Source organism: Engraulis encrasicolus, chromosome 12 (assembly GCF_034702125.1).
Source record: "Engraulis encrasicolus isolate BLACKSEA-1 chromosome 12, IST_EnEncr_1.0, whole genome shotgun sequence".
In the NCBI taxonomy this organism is placed as follows: domain Eukaryota; kingdom Metazoa; phylum Chordata; class Actinopteri; order Clupeiformes; family Engraulidae; genus Engraulis; species Engraulis encrasicolus.
Genome location: NC_085868.1, coordinates 37,139,251 through 37,162,485, shown reverse-complemented (window position 1 = coordinate 37,162,485; position 23,235 = coordinate 37,139,251). Strand labels below are relative to the sequence as shown.

Below are 23,235 nucleotides of genomic sequence, written 5' to 3'. Positions count from 1 at the left end.
GAAATGTTGGGCCCCATGAAAGATTTGAATTTTGGGCCCCGTTAAGGGCCCCTGTCAGTACTTGGGCCCCCTTATGGGCCCCTGTCAGTGCTTGGGCCCATAGAATCTGTACCACTTTTCCCCCCCTAGTGGCCCCCATGACCCCAAGACTGGGGGCATGTCATTTCTATGAAGAATAGGGCACTCTGCATTTAGATACAGTGATGTTTTTGATCGATGTGTAATTAGCTTATGTTCAGCTGTTTTTCTGTATGTCGGATCTGTGTAGGGTGACGTTGGCCCACCTGGTCCATCTGGCCCGGTTGGGGAGACCGGCTATGGACTTCCTGGTCCAAAAGTGAGTCAGAATCGTATCTTCTCGTTCTTGCTCTAGAACACAAATAATTCCAATCTTAATATTGGACACCAAAGTGAATGATTTTGCTTGTTGTGTGTGTGCTTGTTGTTTAATCGAATGAATACAATTTTACAGTAGTAGAGGCACTTTATTAATCCCGAATAAAGAAAGCAAACTAAGTGTTTGTCCTTTCGCTGCTCTTTCAAGGGTGACCGTGGTGACTCTGGTCCTTCAGGTCCATTCGGGCCCAAAGGGGAGGGCTATCCTGGCCCACAGGTAAGCTTGCCCTGGCCTGAACACACACTCTAATCTACTATATCGGATTCATCAAGACTTCACCATATCACAACGTGCATATGTGTTTTTATGATTTGATTTTAAGATTCAGCTTCAACAACTGCCACTGTACTACATGTAATGGACGTAGTTCCTTATGTAGTTGTAGTTGGTTATTCGTTTGTAAGTTGCTTTGGTTATAAAGCGTCTGCCAAATGCAATGTAATGTAATGTAATGATTCGGAGAACGAATGGCTGTGTTTCCTTAAGGTTCTACACAGGACCCTGCTGGTCTTCCTGGCTTCCTGTGAATGAGCATGGCTGTTGTTCTATATCGTTCTGTATGCAGCAATGGATGTAGTTCTCTATAGTTCTTTAAGTAGTAATGGGTGCTGGTCCTTATTGTTATTTATGTAGTAATGAATGCAACTGCTTAGGATTGTGTATGCAGTAATGGATGTGGTTCCTCATGGTTCCTTATGGTTCCTTATGGTTCCTCATGGTTCTGTTCCGTGCAGGGCGCTCCTGGTCTTCCTGGGCTTCCTGGAGAGCCCGGACCAGAAGGACTGGGCTTCCCTGGACCAAAGGTGCTGTAATGTGTGTGTGTGTGTGTGTGTGTGTGTGTGTGTGTGTGTGTGTGTGTGTGTGTGTGTGTGTGTGTGTGTGTGTGTGTGTGTGTGTGTGTGTGTGTGTGTGTGTGTGTGTGTGTGCGCATGCGTGCGTGCGTGCGTGCGTGCGTGCGCGCGCGTGCGTGCATGCACGTGAGAGAAAGAGAGAGTTAATTTTTTTGTGTATGTGCATGCCGTAGGTGTATTGTCTCTGTGTGTAAAAGTAATGTATGTGTGTATGCACTGTACTGTACTGTACTGAAGACAGTGGCATACTCAGTTCCTTGAGAGAGAAAAAAATATGAACCAAGAACCTTTGACCCTGTGCTCTTTGATCCAAGGTTGTTATGCGAAAATGGTGAAAAGAAGAACTTTTTATGATCAAGATGTTAAGAATGTCTTTATATATAATGATATGTCCAAAGGACTTTAAAATTGCCCACACATACTACACTATAGCTGTTTGGGCATTCTACAGGGTCATTGTACATCAAGACATTCTTGACTTCAAGGAGTGCCTTGATGAAGGAAAGTTCCTCTTTTCACTTATTCAACTGAATATTTGCTGTTGCCAGGGCGATGTGGGCTTCAGGGGGTTGCCAGGTTCACCCGGACCACCAGGAGAAGGACTGCAGGGACCACCAGTAAGAACACACACACGCACGCACGCACACACACACACACACACACACACACACACACACACACACACACACACACACACTCACACACTCACACACACACACACACACACACACACTCAAACACACTCATCCGCTCATCAATGGCAACCCTTATTCATCCTCCCTTCCACCCTCTCTTGAACACCTCTCTCTCTCTCTCTCTCTCTCTCTCTCTCTCTCTCTTTCTCATATCTTGCCTCAGACTTACCCACCAGTCCCTCTCTCCAGTCCTCTTTTTCACATGATCGCTCTACCATCATATCTCTGTATCTCATGCTGTCAGTCTTTTTTTTCTCACGGACACACATGTCTACTGTACACCATCCATTGTCTCCCATGTTTCCCACATAAGCTCTGTTCATTTCTCCTCACTATCTCAAGATCACATTATTAGTGTGGCACTTTACCCGTCAGCCCCTCTTTCTCTTGCCCTTCGTCTTTGTCTGTCTCCCATCCCTCTCTTTCTGTCCTCTGTGTCTCAGGCTGTTTCAAACCCTTCCTCTCCCACTCTTCCTCAGTACTGCTATCTCTCCCTATCTGAAAGAGTCTCACCCTCTCACCCAGACATTCTTTTTCTCTCTTTGTTGTCTTGTTCTTTCTTTCTTGTCTTTTTTCTTTTTTTTGTCTCAGATCTTCTGAGTCTCCTCTATTGGTTGTGCCTAGGGGGTTAATCCAGACAGGGTGAAATGGTATTTAAGCCAGGCTCAAACTACATGACTATCGGCCCGATTCTCGGATGAAAACCCCCCTTACGACAATCGCTGGAACGTTACCCCCCAGGACGCAAGCGATTGTCTGGAAAGATTTCCTCGTTGTGGGCGAGATAGAACTTTGGCAGCTCAAAGAGTTGCCGATCGCAAATCGTAGAAATCAAACAGTGTTTGATATTTGCGACTGGAAATAGAACGTCGGGCATTGTCTCGGTGGTTGCGAGCAGGGATAAGATTGACAGTTGCGATTCTCTTCTATTGTGCGGTGCACCCCGACGCCAAAATCGAACTCACAGTCGCTAGTCGTGTAGTTTGAGCCTGGCTTTAGTCATCATGCTGCCAAATGCTGGAACCAGCTTCCTTTTCAAATTAGAACTGCCCCCAACAGTATCTTGTTTTAAAAAGAATTGAAAAACAGCTTTATTTTCATCTGCCTTTGGTGATAGTTATTTAGTTATCTACTAGGCCTATCTATAGTACAATATAGTTTTTCTCTTCTCTTTTCTCTTTCTCTACTCTCTAGCATTGAATGACAGCTTTATTGATAATGTGCTATAAAATAATTTTCATATTTTAATATTTTTTTCTCTCTGTCTTTCTCTCTTTTCTGTCTACTTTCTTTCTTTCCACCCCCCCCCTCTCTCTCTCCCTCTCTCTCTCTCTCTCCTCCCCTGTTCAAATTGGCAGTGAAAACTCTGTGTTCTGACATGCTAAGATATACAGTATGGCAGGCTGTGCCCATATAGACACTCCTCTCCCATGTACTACAAGCAGCTTGGCACGAAATGGAGGTCTCTTCCTGGTTGTCTGTATTCAGTCTAAACCTTGAACTTGGTCATTTTTTTTTCCAGTGGGAGATAAGTGGTAAAGTTCCTGCTGTGTTTGTCAAGTGTGAATGGTGAACTCCAACAAAAGTCCTGTCTTGCATTTTGAATGTATTGGTTTTTAAAATCCCTGACATCCCTGCTACTGTTGATTTATTCTCACTTCATCCCTCTTTGTCTCTATCTCTCTTTTTCTCTTTCTTCGTCTCTCTCTCCATCTGTTTCCTCTGTCTGTGTTCAGGCTCAACCTATCTCATCCATTATTTCATTTCAGCTCTATCCATCACTCCTTCACCCTTTTATTCTACTCATATGGTTGTTCACTTCATCTATCTGCGTATTCACTCCATCTCTGTGTCATCTGTAACCCCCTTCCTTTCCTGACTGGCTTTACTTATTCTTCAGATTCTTCAGTTATAGGCAGGTCAATCAAAAGCAGTTGGGCAAACTGCCCTCTCTGAGCACTTCCTAGCCTTTCCTTACAGTGAAGCAATAGGTCTACACATCTCACTCAGTGCTGGACTGGGACCATCACCCCCACCCCGTACCCCCCAGTCTTTATTGGCCTTACCGTGTCGCTAACGGTAGGGCACTCGTCTACTACACGGCCGACCCGGGTTCGATTCCGACCCGGGCCCTTTGCCCAGAGAGAGTAGAGAGAGAGAGGTTCCATTGGCCCATTGTTTCCGGGTTCTATTATTGCAAGGGGGAGTAGGGGGAAATCCCCCTTTAGGCAGACCTAGGCAGACCTAATGACCGTTCTATTCAATGCATTGAATAGTATTATGACATGCCACTTTAGGCAGACCGGAACCTGGTCATGTTAGGTGCCCATAGCAATCTATTACATTGGCATATCTCTATATACTTAAAGAATCTCTGCCTTTGCCGACCCTTCCCTGCCTCTCTCCCCCAACTCACTTCCTGTCACCACCTTCACTGTCCTATCTCGAATACACAAAAATAAAGGCTTGAAAAGACCCAAAAAGCGTTTCTGTAAAACTTTACTGTAAAAAACTGCCCCGTCATACAGCCAAGCCATTTTCATAGTATATCTCGCTTCAGTCTCTAGTATATTGAAGATGGACCAATGGGGGCTGCCCCCTCTAAAATGTGGGCCAGTCGCCTGTGGGTTGCAAAAATGCCTGGGTACGGTAGTTTTTTTGGTCCCAGTGCAGCCCTGCCCGGAATCAAACCCCAGTACTGCTGATTAGGTCGGACTGGCTGTCCAATGTGTCTGTGGGGCTGCGATGGGAAGGTGAGGTTCAAAGGAAGCGTCAGTAGGAACATAAATCTTACAGGCCATCCCTCATCATTCTGATGCACTGCTCAGGCACATATACACACACATGTGTGCATACACACACACACACAAGAGCACACACATACTCGTGAGCTCATACACACGCAGAGATGCACGCACACACACGCGCAGAGATGCACGCACACACACACACACACACACACACACACACACACACACACACACACACACACACACACACACACACACACACACACACACACACACACACACACACACACACACACACACACACACACACAGGGTCATTGTAATAAAATGTCTCTACTCTGCATCTAGACATGCACAGTCACTCACACTTGTCTGCAGACGGACAATGTGACAGAGACAGAAACCATCTGCATGCACATGTGGAAACTGGTATCATTACCAGACAGACGCACGCACGCGCACACACACACACACGCACGCACGCACGCGCACGCACGCACACACACACACACACACACACACACACACAATCCACATTATAAGTGTTTTCTTGTGCCTTTGGTTTGCAGGGAAGTAGGCTACAGGCAAGCTCACAATGAAGGCCATAAGTCATGTTGTCTTGAACACTCCATTGACTCCCTCACTGTAACAAAGAGAATGCATGCATAAACTATGCACAGACCAAACCCATTCCTTCCTTACCCTCAGGGCTCTGAATTAACACAAGCCAACTGGCCACATGCCAATGAAATTTCAGTTTGGCTGGTAGTAAAGACCAACATACTAGCCACTTAACTAGTAGCCACTTTGACCCATTGGTAAGAAGAAAGATTAACATCTACTAGCCACTTTGGCTGGTGATGAAAAAAATAATTTACCCTAACCAGTTATTGGTGGTTATTGCTGATCATTTAGTTGTCTACATGTAGTTAGGACCTTACAGCACTCCACAGAGTTTTCTTTTTAAAATATTTGTGGCCCATATGTACCCAAATGAAAATGTTTTGTTAGCTTGCCTCTGGATGAACTATGGCTAAGCCAGACACACACGCACACACGCATATGCGCGCACGCACACACACACACACACACACACACACACACACACACACACACACACACACACACACACACACACACACACACACACACACACACACACACACACACACACACACACACACACACACACACACACACACACACACACACACACACACACACACACACACACACACACTGGACTGTTTATAACTTTGTTTCTCTCTTGTTTTGCTCCAGGGTCCTCAGGGAAGACCAGGGCCTCAGGGGCCAACAGGGCCTCAAGGAATCGGCCTGCAGGGGCCAAAGGTACGACACACACACACACACACACACACACACACACACACACACACACACACACACACACACACACACACACACACACACACACACACACACACACATTCTCTCTCTCTCTCTCTCTCTCTCTCTCTCTCTCTCTCTCTCTCCACACACACAAGCTTTTTGCCCAATACTGTACCAGGCTTTTTCCACTGAAGATGGGTCTCATATACACCACTCATATACACCACACATACACGTATACATAATACACAGGCACAGCCACATATGTACTCAGCCCTATGTTGATCTTGTGGATATTCTCAGGGAGAGCCTGGATCTCAGGGGGTGACAGGACCGAGGGGACCAACGGGAGAAGGCTTCCCAGGGGCCAAGGTAAGATACTGTGTGTCAGTCGTGGACCACGACAAAGAGATCCCCCCCGCCTCCCCCACTGCCCCAACACACACACACACACAGACACAGACACAGACACACACACACACACACACACACACACACACACACACACACACACACACACACACACACACACACACACACACACACACACACACACACACACACACACACACACACACACACACACACACACACACACAAACACAAAGCTAACTTGGCTACAGCTGAGTACCATCTTCTGTCCTCCAGAGAGGCTCTCCATCCTTACAGAAGCCAGTGTTATACTTCACACGACTTCGCACACCTCAGCTGGCAGGTGCGTTGGAGATGGCACCAGGGGCGATTTTAGCTTATGATCTTTAGGTGGGCCTGGCCCCTGGTGCTGACAGTGGTACCTGACAGAGTAAGCGTTCCATTTCTATTTCAGATTTGAGATTTTGTTTTCAAAAGGCTTTCAATTTTAAATAACAGTTCACTCAATGAAGGACTACCCACAAGTCATGACATTACATTTTCCCCCACGAAATCTAACTTACATTACCTACATAGGTAATCCTTGTGATTGGTAGCCTACTGTGTCTCAGATATGCACCCTAATGCTTGTCATAGTTCTAATGTGATTGAGAGGAAAGAAAAAGAGAGAGGGAAATATTATAATAAAGTATGGAGTATTATACAGAGCACATACAAAGCCAGATGAAAATTAAGCTTTTTTTGTCAAAACATGATAGCCTAGGCCTACTGTTAGGGCAGCTCTAGTAATTTGAACAGGAAGCTTGTTTCATCATTTGGCAGCATAATGGCTAAATGCCATTTCACCTTGTATGGATTTTACCCTTGGCACAACAAGTAGAAAAGACACTGAAGAACTAAGACTCCTAATTGGATGATATTACTGTATCTTATCTGTGATATATTTAGGGCTAGGCCATTGAGTGACTTAAAAATAATCAGAAGAGTTTTCCCTCTCATGTGCGCTCCTTGCACCGCAAATCACAGTTCCAATCGGTAGCTCAATAGATAAATAGCCTATTCATCGTGGGTTTTTAAAATCTGACATCTCCTTCTCAAGCAAACATAAAAATAACAATTAAAACATCCCCTGCCCAAAGTCATGCCGATTATGGGAATCTCGCAACAAGGTGTGCGCTCCCTGTCACTAAATGGACAGTATAAACCGCACGGGCACCAAAGTCACTCCTGCTCATTCCGAGCCAGTATGTTCCAATAATAGCAAAGTAAGATCCAACCTTCACACTTCCCAATCTTTAAAATCAGTAGGCTAAGTGAGAAGTTGGAGAGGCCGCATCACATCACAATTACAGCATCACCAAAATATGGATAAACCTCCCCTGTATATGGGCGAACCTCGGCTATCAATGTAATGGTGACTCGCCGTATAATTTTCAGCCGAGATTTGCCTGTTCGCTATTCCAACGCAATTGCTGAAGCATGTTTCATTCCCTCGAGTCACAACTTCTAAACGCTGCCAGGCAGATATAATTTTGACTGTCCTGATTGTAGCGTAGGCTATTAGTAACAACCCATATTTAGCACTATGTCCTCATTATCCTTGATTTTTTCTGATACGTTTGCAAAGAAATGGCATGGTTTCCACAGTAGGTTGATACGCATTGTATTCCATCCGTATTTTGACTCCCCTTTCCGTTATCTTGCTACCTCAAGCTTTTGTGATTCTGACTGACTCACCTTGCCTTGCATGAAGTGGTCAACAGAGAGCCCCATAACACCGGCGAAAGTGAAAGTATTGTGCGTTGCAAGGCACCACCACACAAACTCTTAGCCACCGCTACCTATGTGAAGCATATTTCACGGATATCCACATCCTAATGGATTTTAATGGTCTTTCATTGCAACACTTTTTTTTTTATCGACGTTTACCAGCTTACAAAATTATGTCAGTTATGATGACAATCAATGTTATCATAGGCTAGTCTGCACATAGCACTGTAGCCTACACCACCTTATTGTGTGTAGTGTGTGCTCCATACCTTCTCATCACAAGAATATGCGCCGATTTGGGTTCTGCCTCGGCTGCATGATAAATCCAGAAACTACTTTCGCAAAAATCATAACTGAACACAACTCTGGCGGCAGGCAGTTGCATGAAGATGCAAACCAATCAGAAGAGGTGTAGCAGACTCGTCACAAGACCTTTCTTGAAGCTCATACACAGGGTTGCCAGACGGGGCAGTAGCAGCAGAATATTGCGCAGGGGCAAAGCGACTGCGCAATTGCATTCCTTTCCAATTCACAAATAATATTTTAAAAGGCTCCTGAGCTAGTGGGGCCGAGCAAAGTCACAGTGGGGCCGTGGCCCCACTAAAAATAGCCTAAACTCGCCCCTGGATGGCACCATAGGTCACTCAGCAACAACTTAAAGAAACTCCCGGACACTGACCATTTCGCTGTTCTTTCTTTAATAAACGACGTTTCAGTACTAGACCTTCTTTGCCTGATGAAGGTCTAGTACTGAAACGTCGTTTATTAAAGAAAGAACAGCGAAATGGTCAGTGTGCGGGAGTTTTCTTTAAGAAGCCAGTGTTATAACATCATTACTGTGCTTCAGTGTACAGTGTGATTTCATCTTCTCAAAGCTAATTCAACCCATCTATAACCACTGTCTGTGTATTGTATCCAGAGTAGTCTTACAAATGTAATTTCAACACTAGTGGTATGATATGACATGATTTAAACTTTGTAACATCATACTACTAGTGTTGTAATTACATCTATAAGAGTACTTCTACTTCTACTTTACCCCGTTACAGTTTTTTTCAATTGCTAACAAGCGCTTACCAATACTTTGGATGCTTTTTCTAAACTCTTAACACGGACTACCAACTACCAAGCACAATTGGCCAAACAGTTCATTTTCTTCTCAAAAGCACACACTGTTAAATATATACAAATAAATGCATTCATTGACTGCTAATTGTGTGAAAAAGGCATGTAATGTGTCAACTGCATGGCAATGGAAAGCCCTTGGTGTGATAACTGTATGAAGAGGTTTGCAAATGTCGCTGAGGATTGGACAAAAGCTTGTTAGCAATTGAAAAAAAACTGTAATACACCACCAGTGTTACAATTTTTCTGTTACCAGAATGGCAATGACCAAGTCGTAATATATTACTAAAGGGCCTGTGCAATGTCATAGCAGTGTAGTGCTATGGTAGTGAAGTCCTCTTAATCACTATGACAGCGTTCCCCTGGTGTAACGGCCTGCATTATGGCAGCCACACAACTCTAATTCGGATTTTTGCATTTCTGAAAATAGGGGCCCAGGGCCCACCAGTGAGTCAGTTCTGCGTTGCTAATTATGAGGGCCCCCCCTTTAAGCCAAAAGGGTCTGGGCCCTAGTTCTACCACACCCGAGTCCAGCCCTGGGTGTGACCAATGTCCTTCTCCTCCTCCCTCCTCTCCCTGTAGGGTGATCGGGGTTCCCAGGGCGAGAGAGGTCTGAAGGGGCTGAAGGGAGATCTGGGAGACCCCGGAGTTCCAGGAGAATCAGTGAGTGGCACACATTACACACACACATTACAGTCATCTGTTGTACAGACTCTGTACACACACTATATGGCGTTGGTGGCCTTTACATGTGTGTGTGCCTTTACGTGTGTGTGTGTGTGTGTGTGTGTGTGTGTGTGTGTGTGTGTGTGTGTGTGTGTGTGTGTGTGTGTGTGTGTGTGTGTGTGTGTGTGTGTGTGTGTGTGTGTGTGTGTTCCCAGGGAAGACAAGGGGTGAAAGGAGAAGCTGGCCTCACGGTACGTTCATTTTATTCTAATATCGACATAACACACAAGCACACACCCAGAGTGTATTAGATAGAGTGGCTTATATCTGCAGCACTTCTGACACTATACCACCTCAAACTTCATTCACTTCTAGAGGGAAGACGTCATCCGACTGATCAAGGAGATTTGCGGTAACTTTTGCCTGCATGTGCACCCTCAAACACACTCGCATGTAAACATATAACCCACACACACTCACATGCATGCACATACACACATTCATAAACCCTTCATCACTAACCCATCACTCACATGTAAAAAACAGGATCTATTGTTGTTACTCAAATCTCAGATAGTAGCCTACTCGTTTTTGATCTTTGTCTCTTTTCCCACCCGTATCTTTCATGGTTATGGCAGCAATCACATGCCTTTTATCCTTTTAGTTGTATACTTTTAATTTCATCATTTTATTATTATTTCACCTGATTTGTTTTTATGTTTTTATCTTGAAGCAGTTTGAAGTTTGCCATGTAGCGCAGGCTGTGCCATCAAGATAGTAGAATAGGTCTTTTCATTATGTCTGTTTGTGTCCCATTTCCCACTCTTCTTGTCTTGTTTGTCGTCACGGCGACCTCTGGTGACGGCCATCTTGCTCCCCAGGCTGTGGCATCAAGTGTAAGGAGGTGCCCATGGAGCTGGTGTTTGTCATCGACAGCTCGGAGAGCGTGGGCCCCGACAACTACAACATCGTCAAGGAGTTTGTCAACACGCTGGTGGACCGCGTCACCATTGGCCGAAATGCCACACGCGTGGGACTGGTGCTCTACAGTCACGAGGTCAGATAACATTTTGTGTGTGTGTGAGTGTGTGTGTGTGTGTGTGTGTGTGTGTGTGTGTGTGTGTGTGTGTGTGTGTGTGTGTGTGTGTGAGTGAGTGTGCGTGTGCACGGGCACGGGCACGGGCGCAAGTGTTTGTTTGTGTGTGTGTGTACATGCGTGCGTATGTGCACGTATTCACTTGTGTCTGTTGTGTATGGACATGAGGCCAGTTTGGAGCATGTGTGTGTGTGCGTGTGTGTGTGTGTGTGTGTGTGTGTGTGTGTGTGTGTGTGTGTGTGTGTGTGTGTGTGTGTGTGTGTGTGTGTGTGTGTGTGTGTGTGTGTGTGTGTGTGTGTGTGCCTGTGTCTGTGTCTGATGCTGCCACTGAGCTTGTAAAATTACACCTCAGCTTGTATTGCGGCCTTACATTCTTATTGTATTTATTTCAAGTGCATAATCACAAGTTACACTCACTTCATAAACCACAAACCACAAACCACTTTAAACTGACAAAACTGCTCCAGCCTATCAATTTACTTGTAAACATTACATTCAATCTTGTACTTTTGAGATGATAACCCATTGTACTTACTAAGCATCCCTGGTAAATACATATTCCAGTTTAACCCGACACTCCTCATACACAAATCCTGTGATTTACAACCTAAAATTACACTCAAGTTTATTTTGGCATTTTGTGAACTACAGACAAAGATCTAATCTGGTTCAAAGTGTTCCACGTCATACACAGTACTGTTGCGCCTAAACAGACGTTACTTCAATTGGGCAGAACTGGCAGCTTATTACTGATTTTATTAACAGACAGCCTTTTTTTCTTTGAACGTTTTACAGTGATGCAAATACAGTAATATACAACTTGTACAATTGCAGTTGAGCATGGATTACTGTAATTTACTAAACACTAAATGAAATGTACTTTTCTTTCCCCAGGCGAAGATTCAGTTCAACCTGACGCGCTACATGCACAAGCAGGATGTCCAACAGGCTGTGAGGAACATGCCCTACATGGGAGAGGGCACACACACTGGCACCGCCATACGCATGGCCACACAGGTGAGGTAGAAGAAGTCTGTGTGTATCCGTGTGTGCGAGTGTGTATCTGTGTGTGTGTGTGTGTGTGTGTGTGTGTGTGTGTGTGTGTGTGTGTGTGTGTGTGTGTGTGTGTGTGTGTGTGTGTGTGTGTGTGTGTGTGTATGTGTGAGTGTGTGTATGCGAGTGGGTTTGTGATTGTGATTATCTTTGTACTGTAATGCAAATACGTAACCACACAGGCTTTCAACCTGGTCTGCCGTCAGGGGAGAGCAACATATCCCTTGTCCCAGACCTAGGGAAAAGCAGAATTGGCTATTGGACATTGGGTACTGGATATTGGGTATTACGTATTGGGAGGGGACCTATTTAGATATTTTGTCTGTCAGCAGCCCCACACTAACATACGTCCCACACTTACATACGTGGACATACTAAAGAAAGACGCGGTAGCCCAGAGTACTGAACATACTGAAAAGATGTATGGAGAATGGGGATGACTGGAAGCAACGATGGAAGGCTCCTCTGAGGACGACATAGAGAGAGCAGTACTGCCCGTGACTGTGGTCAAAGCTGAGTGGCCTGACAGACAAGTGCATGTCTGTGGATGAATCATCATACACACTTCTCTAACTTGTGTGTGTGTGTGTGTGTGTGTGTGCGTGCACGCATGTCTGTGTGTGTGTGCGTGTGTGTCTCCCAACAGGCGTTCCACAGCGCGCGTAACGGCGTGCGGCGCGTGGCCCTGGTCATCACGGATGGCCAGACGGACAAGCGCGACCCGGTCAAGCTGGACAACGCGGTGCGGGAGGCGCACGCGGCCAACGTGGAGATGTACGCCGTGGGCATCGTCAACGCCAGCGACCCCACGCAGCAGGAGTTCCTCCGGGAGCTGAACCTCATCGCATCCGACCCCGACAGCGAACACATGTACCTCATCGACGACTTTGACACGCTGCCAGGTAACCCACACACTACAGGGAACACACACACACAGACAGACAAGCAGACAGGCAGACAGACAGACACACACACACACACCCTAGACCCCACTCAATAGGAGCTGAACCTCATCGCATCCGACCCCAACAGCGAACACACGTACCTCATCGACGACTTTGGCACGCTGCCAGGTAACCCACACACTACAGGGAACACACACACACAGACAGACAAGCAGACACACACACACACACACACACACACACACACACACACACACACACACACACACACACACACACACACACACACACACACACACACACACCCTAGACCACACTCAGTAGGAGCACATCGCATCTGACACTGACTGCGAACACACGTACCTCATCGACGACTTTGACATGCTGCCAGGTAACCCACACACTACAGGGAACACACACACACAGACAGACAAGCAGACAGACAGACAGACAAACAGACTGACAGACAGACAAGCAGACAGACAGACACACACACACACACACCCTAGACCACACTCAGTAGGAGCTCATTGCATCTGACACTGACAGCGAACACACGTACCTCATTGACGACTTAAGGGGACCCTATTGAAAATGAGATGTCACATCTCTAGAGGCACTCCCCGTAAATAAATAAATAAATAATAAAAAATAAAAAAACGTAACCCCACTTGACTTTGCACGTACGTATTGTCTGCAAGTGTTGTATGCTATGATTATGTCCTTGATGTCTGCCAAACGCCATGTAATATCACGTCATGTGTTTTTCATGCTAACCCGCAGCTCTGCTGCAGAAGCTGGTGAACCAGTTCTGCGAGGACGAGAACGGCGCGCTGGTCCTCAACCGCGTCAACGGCTACCTCAACGGCTTCAACGGCTACACCAACGGCCACCGCAACAACGGTTACAACAACGGCCACCGCAACAACGGTCACCACAGCAACAACAACAACGGAAACCACAACGTCATCCCGGACGCCAACGTCTACCTGACCAACACAAACACGCACCGGCAGACGCTGAACGGCAGACACCCCCTGACACCGACCGGCACGCAGACTGATTCTCACACTAGAACGCACACCGGAACCCATGCTGGTGGTACATACACGGATTCTCATACTAGAACAACACACACCGGTGGCACACACACTGGTACCCATACCGGCACGCACACCGATTCTAGAACACACACCGGGTCTGGGACGCATAGTAGTGGCAGCACACACACAGGGACACACTCTGGCTGGGATGACACACACACTGTCGTCGCGACCGGAGGAGGAACTACAGAGGTCAGTCTACCTGCTGGGAATCCGTTACAATGTCTTAAACCGTTTTTATTTCCAGTAATATTTAACTATTGTGCATATAATATTTTACTGCTATATTTTATACAGTATACTGTAGTAGTAGTAGTAGTAGTACTAGTATGGTAATCATAATTATAATGACAATGTTTCATATAATGACTGTATTGTGTTGTGTTGTTTCTGTGTGTGTGTGCACATGGGTGCCACTAGGGGGGAAAGGTGTCACAGATTCTGAGTGAGCCAATGCACTGAAATTCGAATCTTTCATGGGTCACAACATTTCTGGCGGCCGGCGCCCCTGTGTGTGCAGTTGTGTGCAATTGATTATTTTTGTCTTCGTGTGTATGTGTGTGTGTATGTGTGTGTGCTATGTGTGTGTGTGTGTGTGTTTCTTTCTTTTTCTGTCTAGCATGGTTCATCAGGGGGCACGCATACACACAACCGGACCCATGGCTATGACAGAACCACCGTAAACAGAACCGCCTCCACTGTCTATGTGCCTGCACCTCAAGCACCATTCCCTGAGGGTACGCCTTCTCAACTAGCATTGCGTGTGCCTGTGTGTGTGTGTGTGTGTGTGTGTGTGTGTGTGTGTGTGTGTGTGTGTGCGTGCGTGTGTGTGTGTGCGTGCGTGCGTGTGTGTGTGTGTGTGTGTGTGTGAGAGAGCTGCTATATAACCAACTTGTTGGCTGTGTGTGTATGCCGCCTCTGTATTGTGTGACACTGTTTGGTTACATGCATCTGGTAATTGTAATGTGATAATGTGATGATTCAGCAGAGATAGATCCCTACTGTGTGAGTCTGTGTACAGGATGTATTGTCTCTGTGCTGTTGCGTAAATCACTGTGTGTGTGTGTGTGTGTGTGTGTGTGTGCTGTGTGCTGTGTGTTGTGTGTGTGTGTGTGTGATCACCTATGTGACCTATGTCCATGTGTCTATCTGCGTTTGCGTGTGCACGCGTGTCTGCATTTACGTCTGTCTGTGTGCTACAGAGGTGGTTCCTCTGGACCCGCGCTGCGGGCTGCTGCTGGACCCGGGCTCCTGCCGCGAGTACATCATCCGCTGGTACTACGACGGCAAGGCCAACGCCTGCGCCCAGTTCTGGTACGGGGGCTGCGAGGGGAACCGCAACCGCTTCGACACCGAGGAGGAGTGCAAGAAGACCTGCGTGGCACTCAGAGCAGGTAGGCTGCGCCAGACGGGGTTCACTCACCGGTGATTCCGTAGCCTCGTTGGCGCTCGCAAGCAATTGAATGGATGTCAATGGGGTTTTCAATGGAATTGAATTACTATTTCATTGAATTACTATTCAATGGGGTTTTCACTTGCCCGTGTTCGCCCCCCAGTGGGCACACAAGAGGAACTGCAGCTAATGTGGCGTTCGCAGGCAAGTGAATGGATATCAATGGGGTTTTCACTTGCCTGCGTTCGCCCCCTAGTGGACACCCAACAGGAACTGTAAAAGCTTACTGGCTACAATGGGAACCAATGAGAGTGATGCTTCTCCTCTATTCCAATTTCTCTGGCTGCACCAGAGAAAGTATAATAGTGGAGAAGGCTCACTCTCATTGGTTCCCATTGTAGCCTATAATCTTGCAGTTTTGCTTAGTTGCCAACTACGGTAGTTGGCTAACGCAGGCAAGTGGAAAATGAATGGAATTGGGCAATGAGTCCATAGGGCTAAATGCTAAAATATATTATACTCCCAATTTCCAGCCATAAACCTCATAATTAAAAAATCCCTGTTAAAAACTATGGCTGGTATTACATAAGAGGCTGTACTGTCCATTTTTGGGTGTTTAGTTTTTCCAGCAGGGCAGAAGATTTCATATACAGTACACATGCAGATACAGACATGCATACACACATACACACATACACACATGCACACATACACCAGTAACGTGCGCTGGGATTTATGGCTGGTGAGGCAACTTTTTCAATATCAGATTTTCAAATAAATAATTGCCAAATAGGCCTACCGACAAGTTCCATATGTCATAGCAGCTTTCTTAACATAAGGTAGGCCTACATATTTTGACATAAGCTTACTGCATTTCCGCAGAGAAAATGCTATTAGATCTCTCTCTCTCTCTCTCTCTCTCACACACACACACACACACACACACACACACACACACACACACACACACACACACACACACACACACACACACACACACACACACACACACACAGGATTCAAACAGTGGTCTCACATATACCACACAGCACCAATGTGGACAGCAGAGCAGAGGAGAGGAGAGGAGAGGAGAGAAGAGGAGAGGAGAGAAGGGGAGGGGAGAGGAGAGGAGGAGAGAAGAGGAGAGAGGAGATGAGAGAGGAGGAGAGGGGAGGAGAAGAGAGAGGAGAAGAGATGAGAGGAGAAAGGAGGAGGAGTGGAGAGGAGGAGGAGGACAGGAGCTCAAGGAGAGGAGAGGGAGAGGAGAAGAGAGAAGAGGAGAGGAGATGGGAAAAGAGAGGAAAGGAGAGAAGAGAGGAGAGGGGGAGAGGAAAGGAGAGGAGAGGAGAGGAAAGGAGAGGAGAGGAGAGGAGAGGAGAAAAGGAGGGGAGAAGAGGAGGGTAGGTGAGGGGAGAGTAGTGGAGAGTGTAAGCTCCTTCACAGCCCACTGCTCTCTCACACACACACACACACACAGGATTCAAACAGTGATCTCACATAAACCACACAGCAGCAGCAATGTAGACTGAGCATCACGGCGGATGCTCAAGACACACAGGATTCAAAACATGGTGTCATATCAAGGAGGTCATATAGACCGCTGAGCACCACGGCGAACAAACCGGTGTGATAGCTTTCGTGATACGAACTGGATTCTCGTGCAAATGTAGGCCTACATCTACTTGTACGAGGCTACGGCAAGCGATGTGGGACAAAGGTGTGGCAGGAAGCGAATGTCAACGTAAACAGATATTACACACGCTTCGATATGGTCACCAAATATTTTGGGACTGTCATTTCTGTTATGCCTACACCTTGGAATTAAATCAGAGTCTTGTAGTTACACGGGTATATTTGATTTACCTCAACGGTACCCTGTACTCAACTTTACAAACAGTTACCGGGCACATGAGAATCCGGTGCCCATCACAAAAGCTACCACACTGGACAAGAATCACGGCGGATTCTCTCCCTCCCCACGGGTCTCACAAACACAGGCTTCACACACATAGGAAATTGGTCTTACCTGAACTCGTGCATCAGGTCCATGCGCCGCTCTTTTCCTTCACTTTGGCGTTGTGCATGCTAACGTTACTTTAGCCGGTGCTGTTCATCCAAAGCCCCAAACGTCGCCCCAAACGTCCAAAGCAATTTGGCATTGAGTAGCCGCGAGGATTTGTGTTTCGTGAGGCTCCTTAGTCCTTAGTAAATTGTTAAGTCGTAAAATCCCATGCGAATGGTCTTCCACACATTCTCGCCGGTTGCAAACAAGACACAGGGGAAACAACAATATTTTCTGCAGTGTTGTACCACTCACTTTGAAATGATCGGGTAGTTATTCTGACCGGTCACCTGAGTAGAAAACCCTTCAGCTCTGTCGGTCCTCCATTCTTTATCACATATTTTCCCCTTGGAAATCCAACTTTGAGAATGCATTGTTATGAAATCCACTTGTAGCAGTCAACGTGAACAAGCTAGCCAACAACACCGACTGACTGTATTGTGAACTTCAGATTCGCTATGACGTAACTGTCCAGCAAGACTCAACACCAGAAGGAGTCTGCGGCCAGGCTACTGCTCGCCTCACCATTGTATATTTCAGTGGGCGTTATGCCAAAGCGTCCAGAGTAAAGAAATGATAATCACACGTAGAAAATATTTAAAAAATATCAGGAAATGAGGGCAAACCATACATGCTTCTATTAAGTGTATAAAAACGTTTAATACAATATTACCAGGTTGCATTCACAGAACGAGCAACATGGCGCATGCGCGCAACTTTGTTAACGAGGGATTGCGCAATCCGGGGTGAGGCCAGTTCAGAGTTGCCCCAAATTCAGCGTATTCGGAGCAATTTGACATGAAATGGGCAAATATTACGATTTTGGCCACGGAAATGATTGAAAATGAGTGAAACTGTTTAAATACTGCTCAAATGGTAGTTATGGTGCAGATGCTCGAAAACAATAGCTGTTATTGTTACTATTATTCACATTAACTGCATCTCATCATTCTCATCTGGAGCTGGTGAGGCCGTGCCTCCCCTGCCGTATTGGAGTGCACGTGCCTGACATACACGCACGTATGCAAAAACACAAGAAGACCTACGTTGTACTCAGAGCAGGTAGGGTGCACACAAGGACTGAATACTACACAGGCCTACCGGGCTGAATCCGAAGCCTTCTTACCAGATAACGTCACTTCATTATTGGTCTTTATTTGTTTTCTCATATTGTGTAAAAAAATCACTTTAAACTACTGTATTTCAAATTATCTTGGGGGAGAAACTAGGGATGCAAATTATCGATTAATTAATTAATCATTAGTTGATAGTCTTATCGATCGACTTACGATTAATTGATATGCGGCGATTCTCGCCCCACCCCCCCCCAGAATCTTAATGTTTCTCGGTAAAAAAATACTAAATCTAAACATTTCAATTAAAAAATTAGATAAGATACCACATTTAAATTAATCATATTTCAATCCTTTAATCCAAGGTGATTTAAATATTCCCACTATTCACACCCCTCTTCACACACACTCTTCACATGCCCATTTCACTTGGGTCTCTTGTCAGTTGAATTGTCGATTAATTGCGATTAATGTTTTTTAATCGATTAATGCATTAATCGATTAATCGTTTGCATGCCTAGGAGAAACCCTTGTACCCCAACCAACAAAGTCTCTTTTGTTTAACCCATTGTGTCCTGGAGACACATAAACGCTGCATTCAGGTTCTTGAGATTTAAGCTGTGTTATTAAAAATGTGGGTAAGTTAGAGCTGAACGAACACATTCTTAGGCAAAACGTGGGTCCTAGCTTTTAAATGTAACTCGTTTTAATAGGCAGAGTGCACCCTTTTCCAAAAAGGGCTTAGGACAAAATGGGTTAAACCCTCAATTCATTTGGAACTTCGGGATGGAAAGGAAGCCCTTTCTTAATGTCTGGCCCAGGAGCCCAGGGACCCATGGACTCATAACTGTCCTTGGCTGCACACATACAGTACGCATGCAGACATACACATCCATACACACAGACACACAAACACAACAAGAAGGCCTGTGTGGCCCTCACACACACAACACACACAGTATTATTGGACTTGATAGGAGTGACAAAATGACACACACACACACGCACACACACATGCACACACACGCACACACACACACACACACACACAGAGACACACACACCAAGACCACCAACATGCACAGCAACATTCATCTCTTTCTTTATATTACACCAGGTGTTAATCTTACACAAGGACAATCTTCGTGCGAACCACATGCAAAGTGTAGAAATAATAAGATATCTCAATAATTCCTTCTATTTGTTTATGCAGGTGGTTAGTGCAGGACACACCACACACGCACGCACACACACTCACACACACATCCTCACATGTGCTGCATGTTGAATCATTTCTCCTTTTTTGTTTTCGCAGGTGGCTAGTGCTGAACATCCACAACATTGGAGCGTCACATGCGGAGATGGAATCCACAGCGCCAGAAAGCTGCATTTCTACCATTATATCGCTAGACCATTTACACACACCAGACAAAGATAACACAATATAAGATGTACTGTACATTAGTACATGTGTATTACATTAGGTGCCCCTGTTGTAAGTTTGTCGTTACCAGAATGACAATGACCAAGTAGTGTCATAGTAGTGGTGGTAAAGAAGTTAAGGGTTTTTTTTTCAGCGAATATACAATACAATACCATACAATTGGCAGAACGATGTGCATTATGAGTCAAATTCAAATGACAACTGTCCTTGGCCAATGACATTGATTCTGATAAGATCAGAGCAGATGTCATCATCTTTTACGTACGTACCACTGTGACACAGTTTGACAGCAACAAAGATGATTTCCCCAATATCACCAATTACCCATGAATACTCATTCTAATTCAGAATCAGCTCGCCATGTAAATGGTTGGAAGTGATATGCGGCACGGACTCAGGCTCCATGGAGATGGATTTCTCGGCATCTCTGCACATCCTGCTACTATACCTCACCATAGCTCTGCTCATACTAGGAGCTATAGCCACAAAAACTGTCCAGTTTCAGTAATCCAGTCCAGGTATTACCTTAGGTGCCTTGTGTAAATACTATATACACTAAGTCAGTCCTGACACTTTTTTATATCTTAAATGTATTTTGTGTTATTGTTTTGTTTTTATACTATTTCTCATCTCACTCGGGTTATAATGTAGAGGGATCCAGTGATTCCATGTCAAGCACACACACACACACACACACACACACACACACACACACACACACACACACACACACACACACACACACACACACACACACACACACACACAGAGAGAGAGAGAGAGAGAGAGGAAGAGAGAGAGAGAGAGAGAGAGAGAGAGAGAGAGAGAGAGAGAGGAAGAGAGAGAGAGAGAGGAAGAGAGAGCTACCTCTGGTCAATATGATGGTTATTATACAGGAACTTATTAAATGTTTAGAGGACAAGTCACATTGTGACTGAAAAAGCAAAACATTCCCTTTTGTGTACACACACACACACACACACACACACACACACACACACACACACACACACACACACACACACACACACACACACACACACACACACACACACACACACACGCCTCATGCAGTAACAGTGCAGAGTCTATACCTGTGAATCTAACAGCGCTGCTCAAGTTGATACTGGAGGATTATGTTAGTGACAGGTTTGAATACTGTACTGAGACAATGTGCTCCAGAAAGTTGGGGTGTGGTCTTTGTAGGCCTACATAATGTTTTACATTGTAGCCTTGTTTTCATTAATAAAATGATGTTTTAATTTTTAAACTGTGTTTTGACTTTATTTGTAAAGGGGAATAATAGCATTGGTAAATATGGTGTGTGTGTGTGTGTGTGTGTGTGTGTGTGTGTGTGTGTGTGTGTGTGTGTGTGTGTGTGTGTGTGTGTGTGTGTGTGTGTGTGTGTGTGTGTGTGTGTGTGTGTGTTTGTGTGTGTGTGCGTGCGTGCGCGTGTGTTTTTGTTTTCTTTAGACAAGAAACGAGCGCATTGTAGCCAATAGGCCTGTGCAGGGCTGGATTAAGATGGCCTGGGGCCCCTAGGCTGCTTTCTGTGGGCAGCCCGGAAGGTATATTTAGGGATAAATGTAGAAAGACAGTGTCATAATAACAAGTCAAGTCAAGTAGGTTTTATTGTCAATTTCTTTACATGCACTGGTCATACAAAGAATTTGAAATTACATTTCTTGCTTTCCCATACAGACATAGACTAATCTAGGTAAGGACATAGACAGTATAGACATAGACAGTACTTATACATGGACTTAAGACAGTATGGACATAGTGCTCATACAGACATTTTAAGTGCAATAACGTGGTTGGAACGTGTACCAACTGTACTCAACACGACCAATGATTTTTTCAATATTGCATCTTGCCACAATTCTGCATTTTTTCACTTTTGGTCAATCAGGGTCCCCGTGGCAGGTGGGGGCCCCTAGGCTTCAGCCATATCTAGCCTGTGGCTTAATCCAGCCCTGGGTCTGTGCATGCATTTAAGGCTAGTCATCTAAAAGGGACCCAACCCGAATACATACAATGTAAGCCTAATGAGCACAGCATCCTGAACCTCCTCTCTCTCTGAGCCCTGAACAAAGTGACCCATTTTGTTCCCCCTCTCGGCCTCCCTGGACGCTAACTTCACTACATGACCAGCAGAAGATGACAAGATGAGGCGTTTCAGGGAGGCAATGCCGTATGTCGTCACTAGATGGCAGCACTTCACTATGTAAAGCCATTGCAAGGTTCACAAACAAACTGTACAGTCACAGCCAGCCAGATACTAACAGTGTTGCCTACATCAGCTGATATTGTACCGTTTTACAGATAGGCCTGCAAAATGTGACACGGTGTTTTTGCAGTTAGGCTACAAGTCTATGTGTTTCATTGCTCCACTGACGGGTGGAAATAGGCGGCGAGGGAATGAATGAAAACTAGTGAAGGCCATGTCAAGCTCGCGGGTTCACGCACCTGTCGTGCACTGGGTACGAAGGTAAACTAGGCCTACTGATCTAAAAGAAAAGTAGGCCTAGGCGAGAAACGACCAGTTGTATGCCTATGTGTTTATAATACAGCAATGAAATGTGTAGAAGTACATGTCAGAATTAGTTGCCATTTAGCTTCAAAAACTAAGCTGATCATTGGGTGCATGTTGCACACAATCTGATCAGAGGCGATAATCATGCGAAGTTTCATCCACATTTTATGGAAAATACACGGATTAGTTTACTTTCAAACTGTTGAAATGTCAACTTTTCCCCCACCCTGCTGACGAGAAAAACAAGTTTACCTCAGCGGTCGAGACATGTTTTGCTTAACAACAACCAATCAGATGTACGCATTTGAAAAACGTCATACAGCGCCACCTTCGAAAACACCAGAAAACAGCTGATTCTTGCCGCGCGTGTTTCCAGAACAAGAAGACGGACAGAGAAAGCACCTGCAAACAATCTAAGGTAGGTCTACTATTATTTTACCCAAGCTACTTCAATTAATTTTAGATGTATAACTGACTATACACACACATTGTAGTGTTTCCTGTACTATTTTTAATCAGCAAACATCACCTTACCTTTAGTAATTAGCCTACAATGCAGCTTTTGAAGATTTTAATATCAAGAATGTAATATTG

General features: G+C 45.3%; 1 protein-coding gene across 1 annotated transcript in view; it reads left to right on the top strand.

Annotated features, from left to right (window-relative positions):
• Nucleotides 1-20,776, top strand: part of LOC134460239 (collagen alpha-1(XXVIII) chain-like) — a 73,312-nt gene extending 52,536 nt beyond the window's left edge. Inside the window, exons 22-37 of the mRNA XM_063212688.1 lie at nt 269-337; nt 545-613; nt 1,132-1,200; nt 1,797-1,865; nt 5,975-6,043; nt 6,347-6,415; nt 9,893-9,973; nt 10,192-10,227; nt 10,352-10,388; nt 10,858-11,033; nt 11,967-12,089; nt 12,772-13,027; nt 13,814-14,325; nt 14,753-14,870; nt 15,336-15,527; nt 19,977-20,776. Coding sequence (XP_063068758.1) covers nt 269-337; nt 545-613; nt 1,132-1,200; nt 1,797-1,865; nt 5,975-6,043; nt 6,347-6,415; nt 9,893-9,973; nt 10,192-10,227; nt 10,352-10,388; nt 10,858-11,033; nt 11,967-12,089; nt 12,772-13,027; nt 13,814-14,325; nt 14,753-14,870; nt 15,336-15,527; nt 19,977-19,984 — 1,953 coding nt within the window. The 3' untranslated portion in view covers nt 19,985-20,776. The remainder of the gene's footprint in view (nt 1-268; nt 338-544; nt 614-1,131; nt 1,201-1,796; nt 1,866-5,974; nt 6,044-6,346; nt 6,416-9,892; nt 9,974-10,191; nt 10,228-10,351; nt 10,389-10,857; nt 11,034-11,966; nt 12,090-12,771; nt 13,028-13,813; nt 14,326-14,752; nt 14,871-15,335; nt 15,528-19,976) is intronic.
• The last annotated feature ends 2,459 nt before the right edge of the window (nt 20,777-23,235 follow it).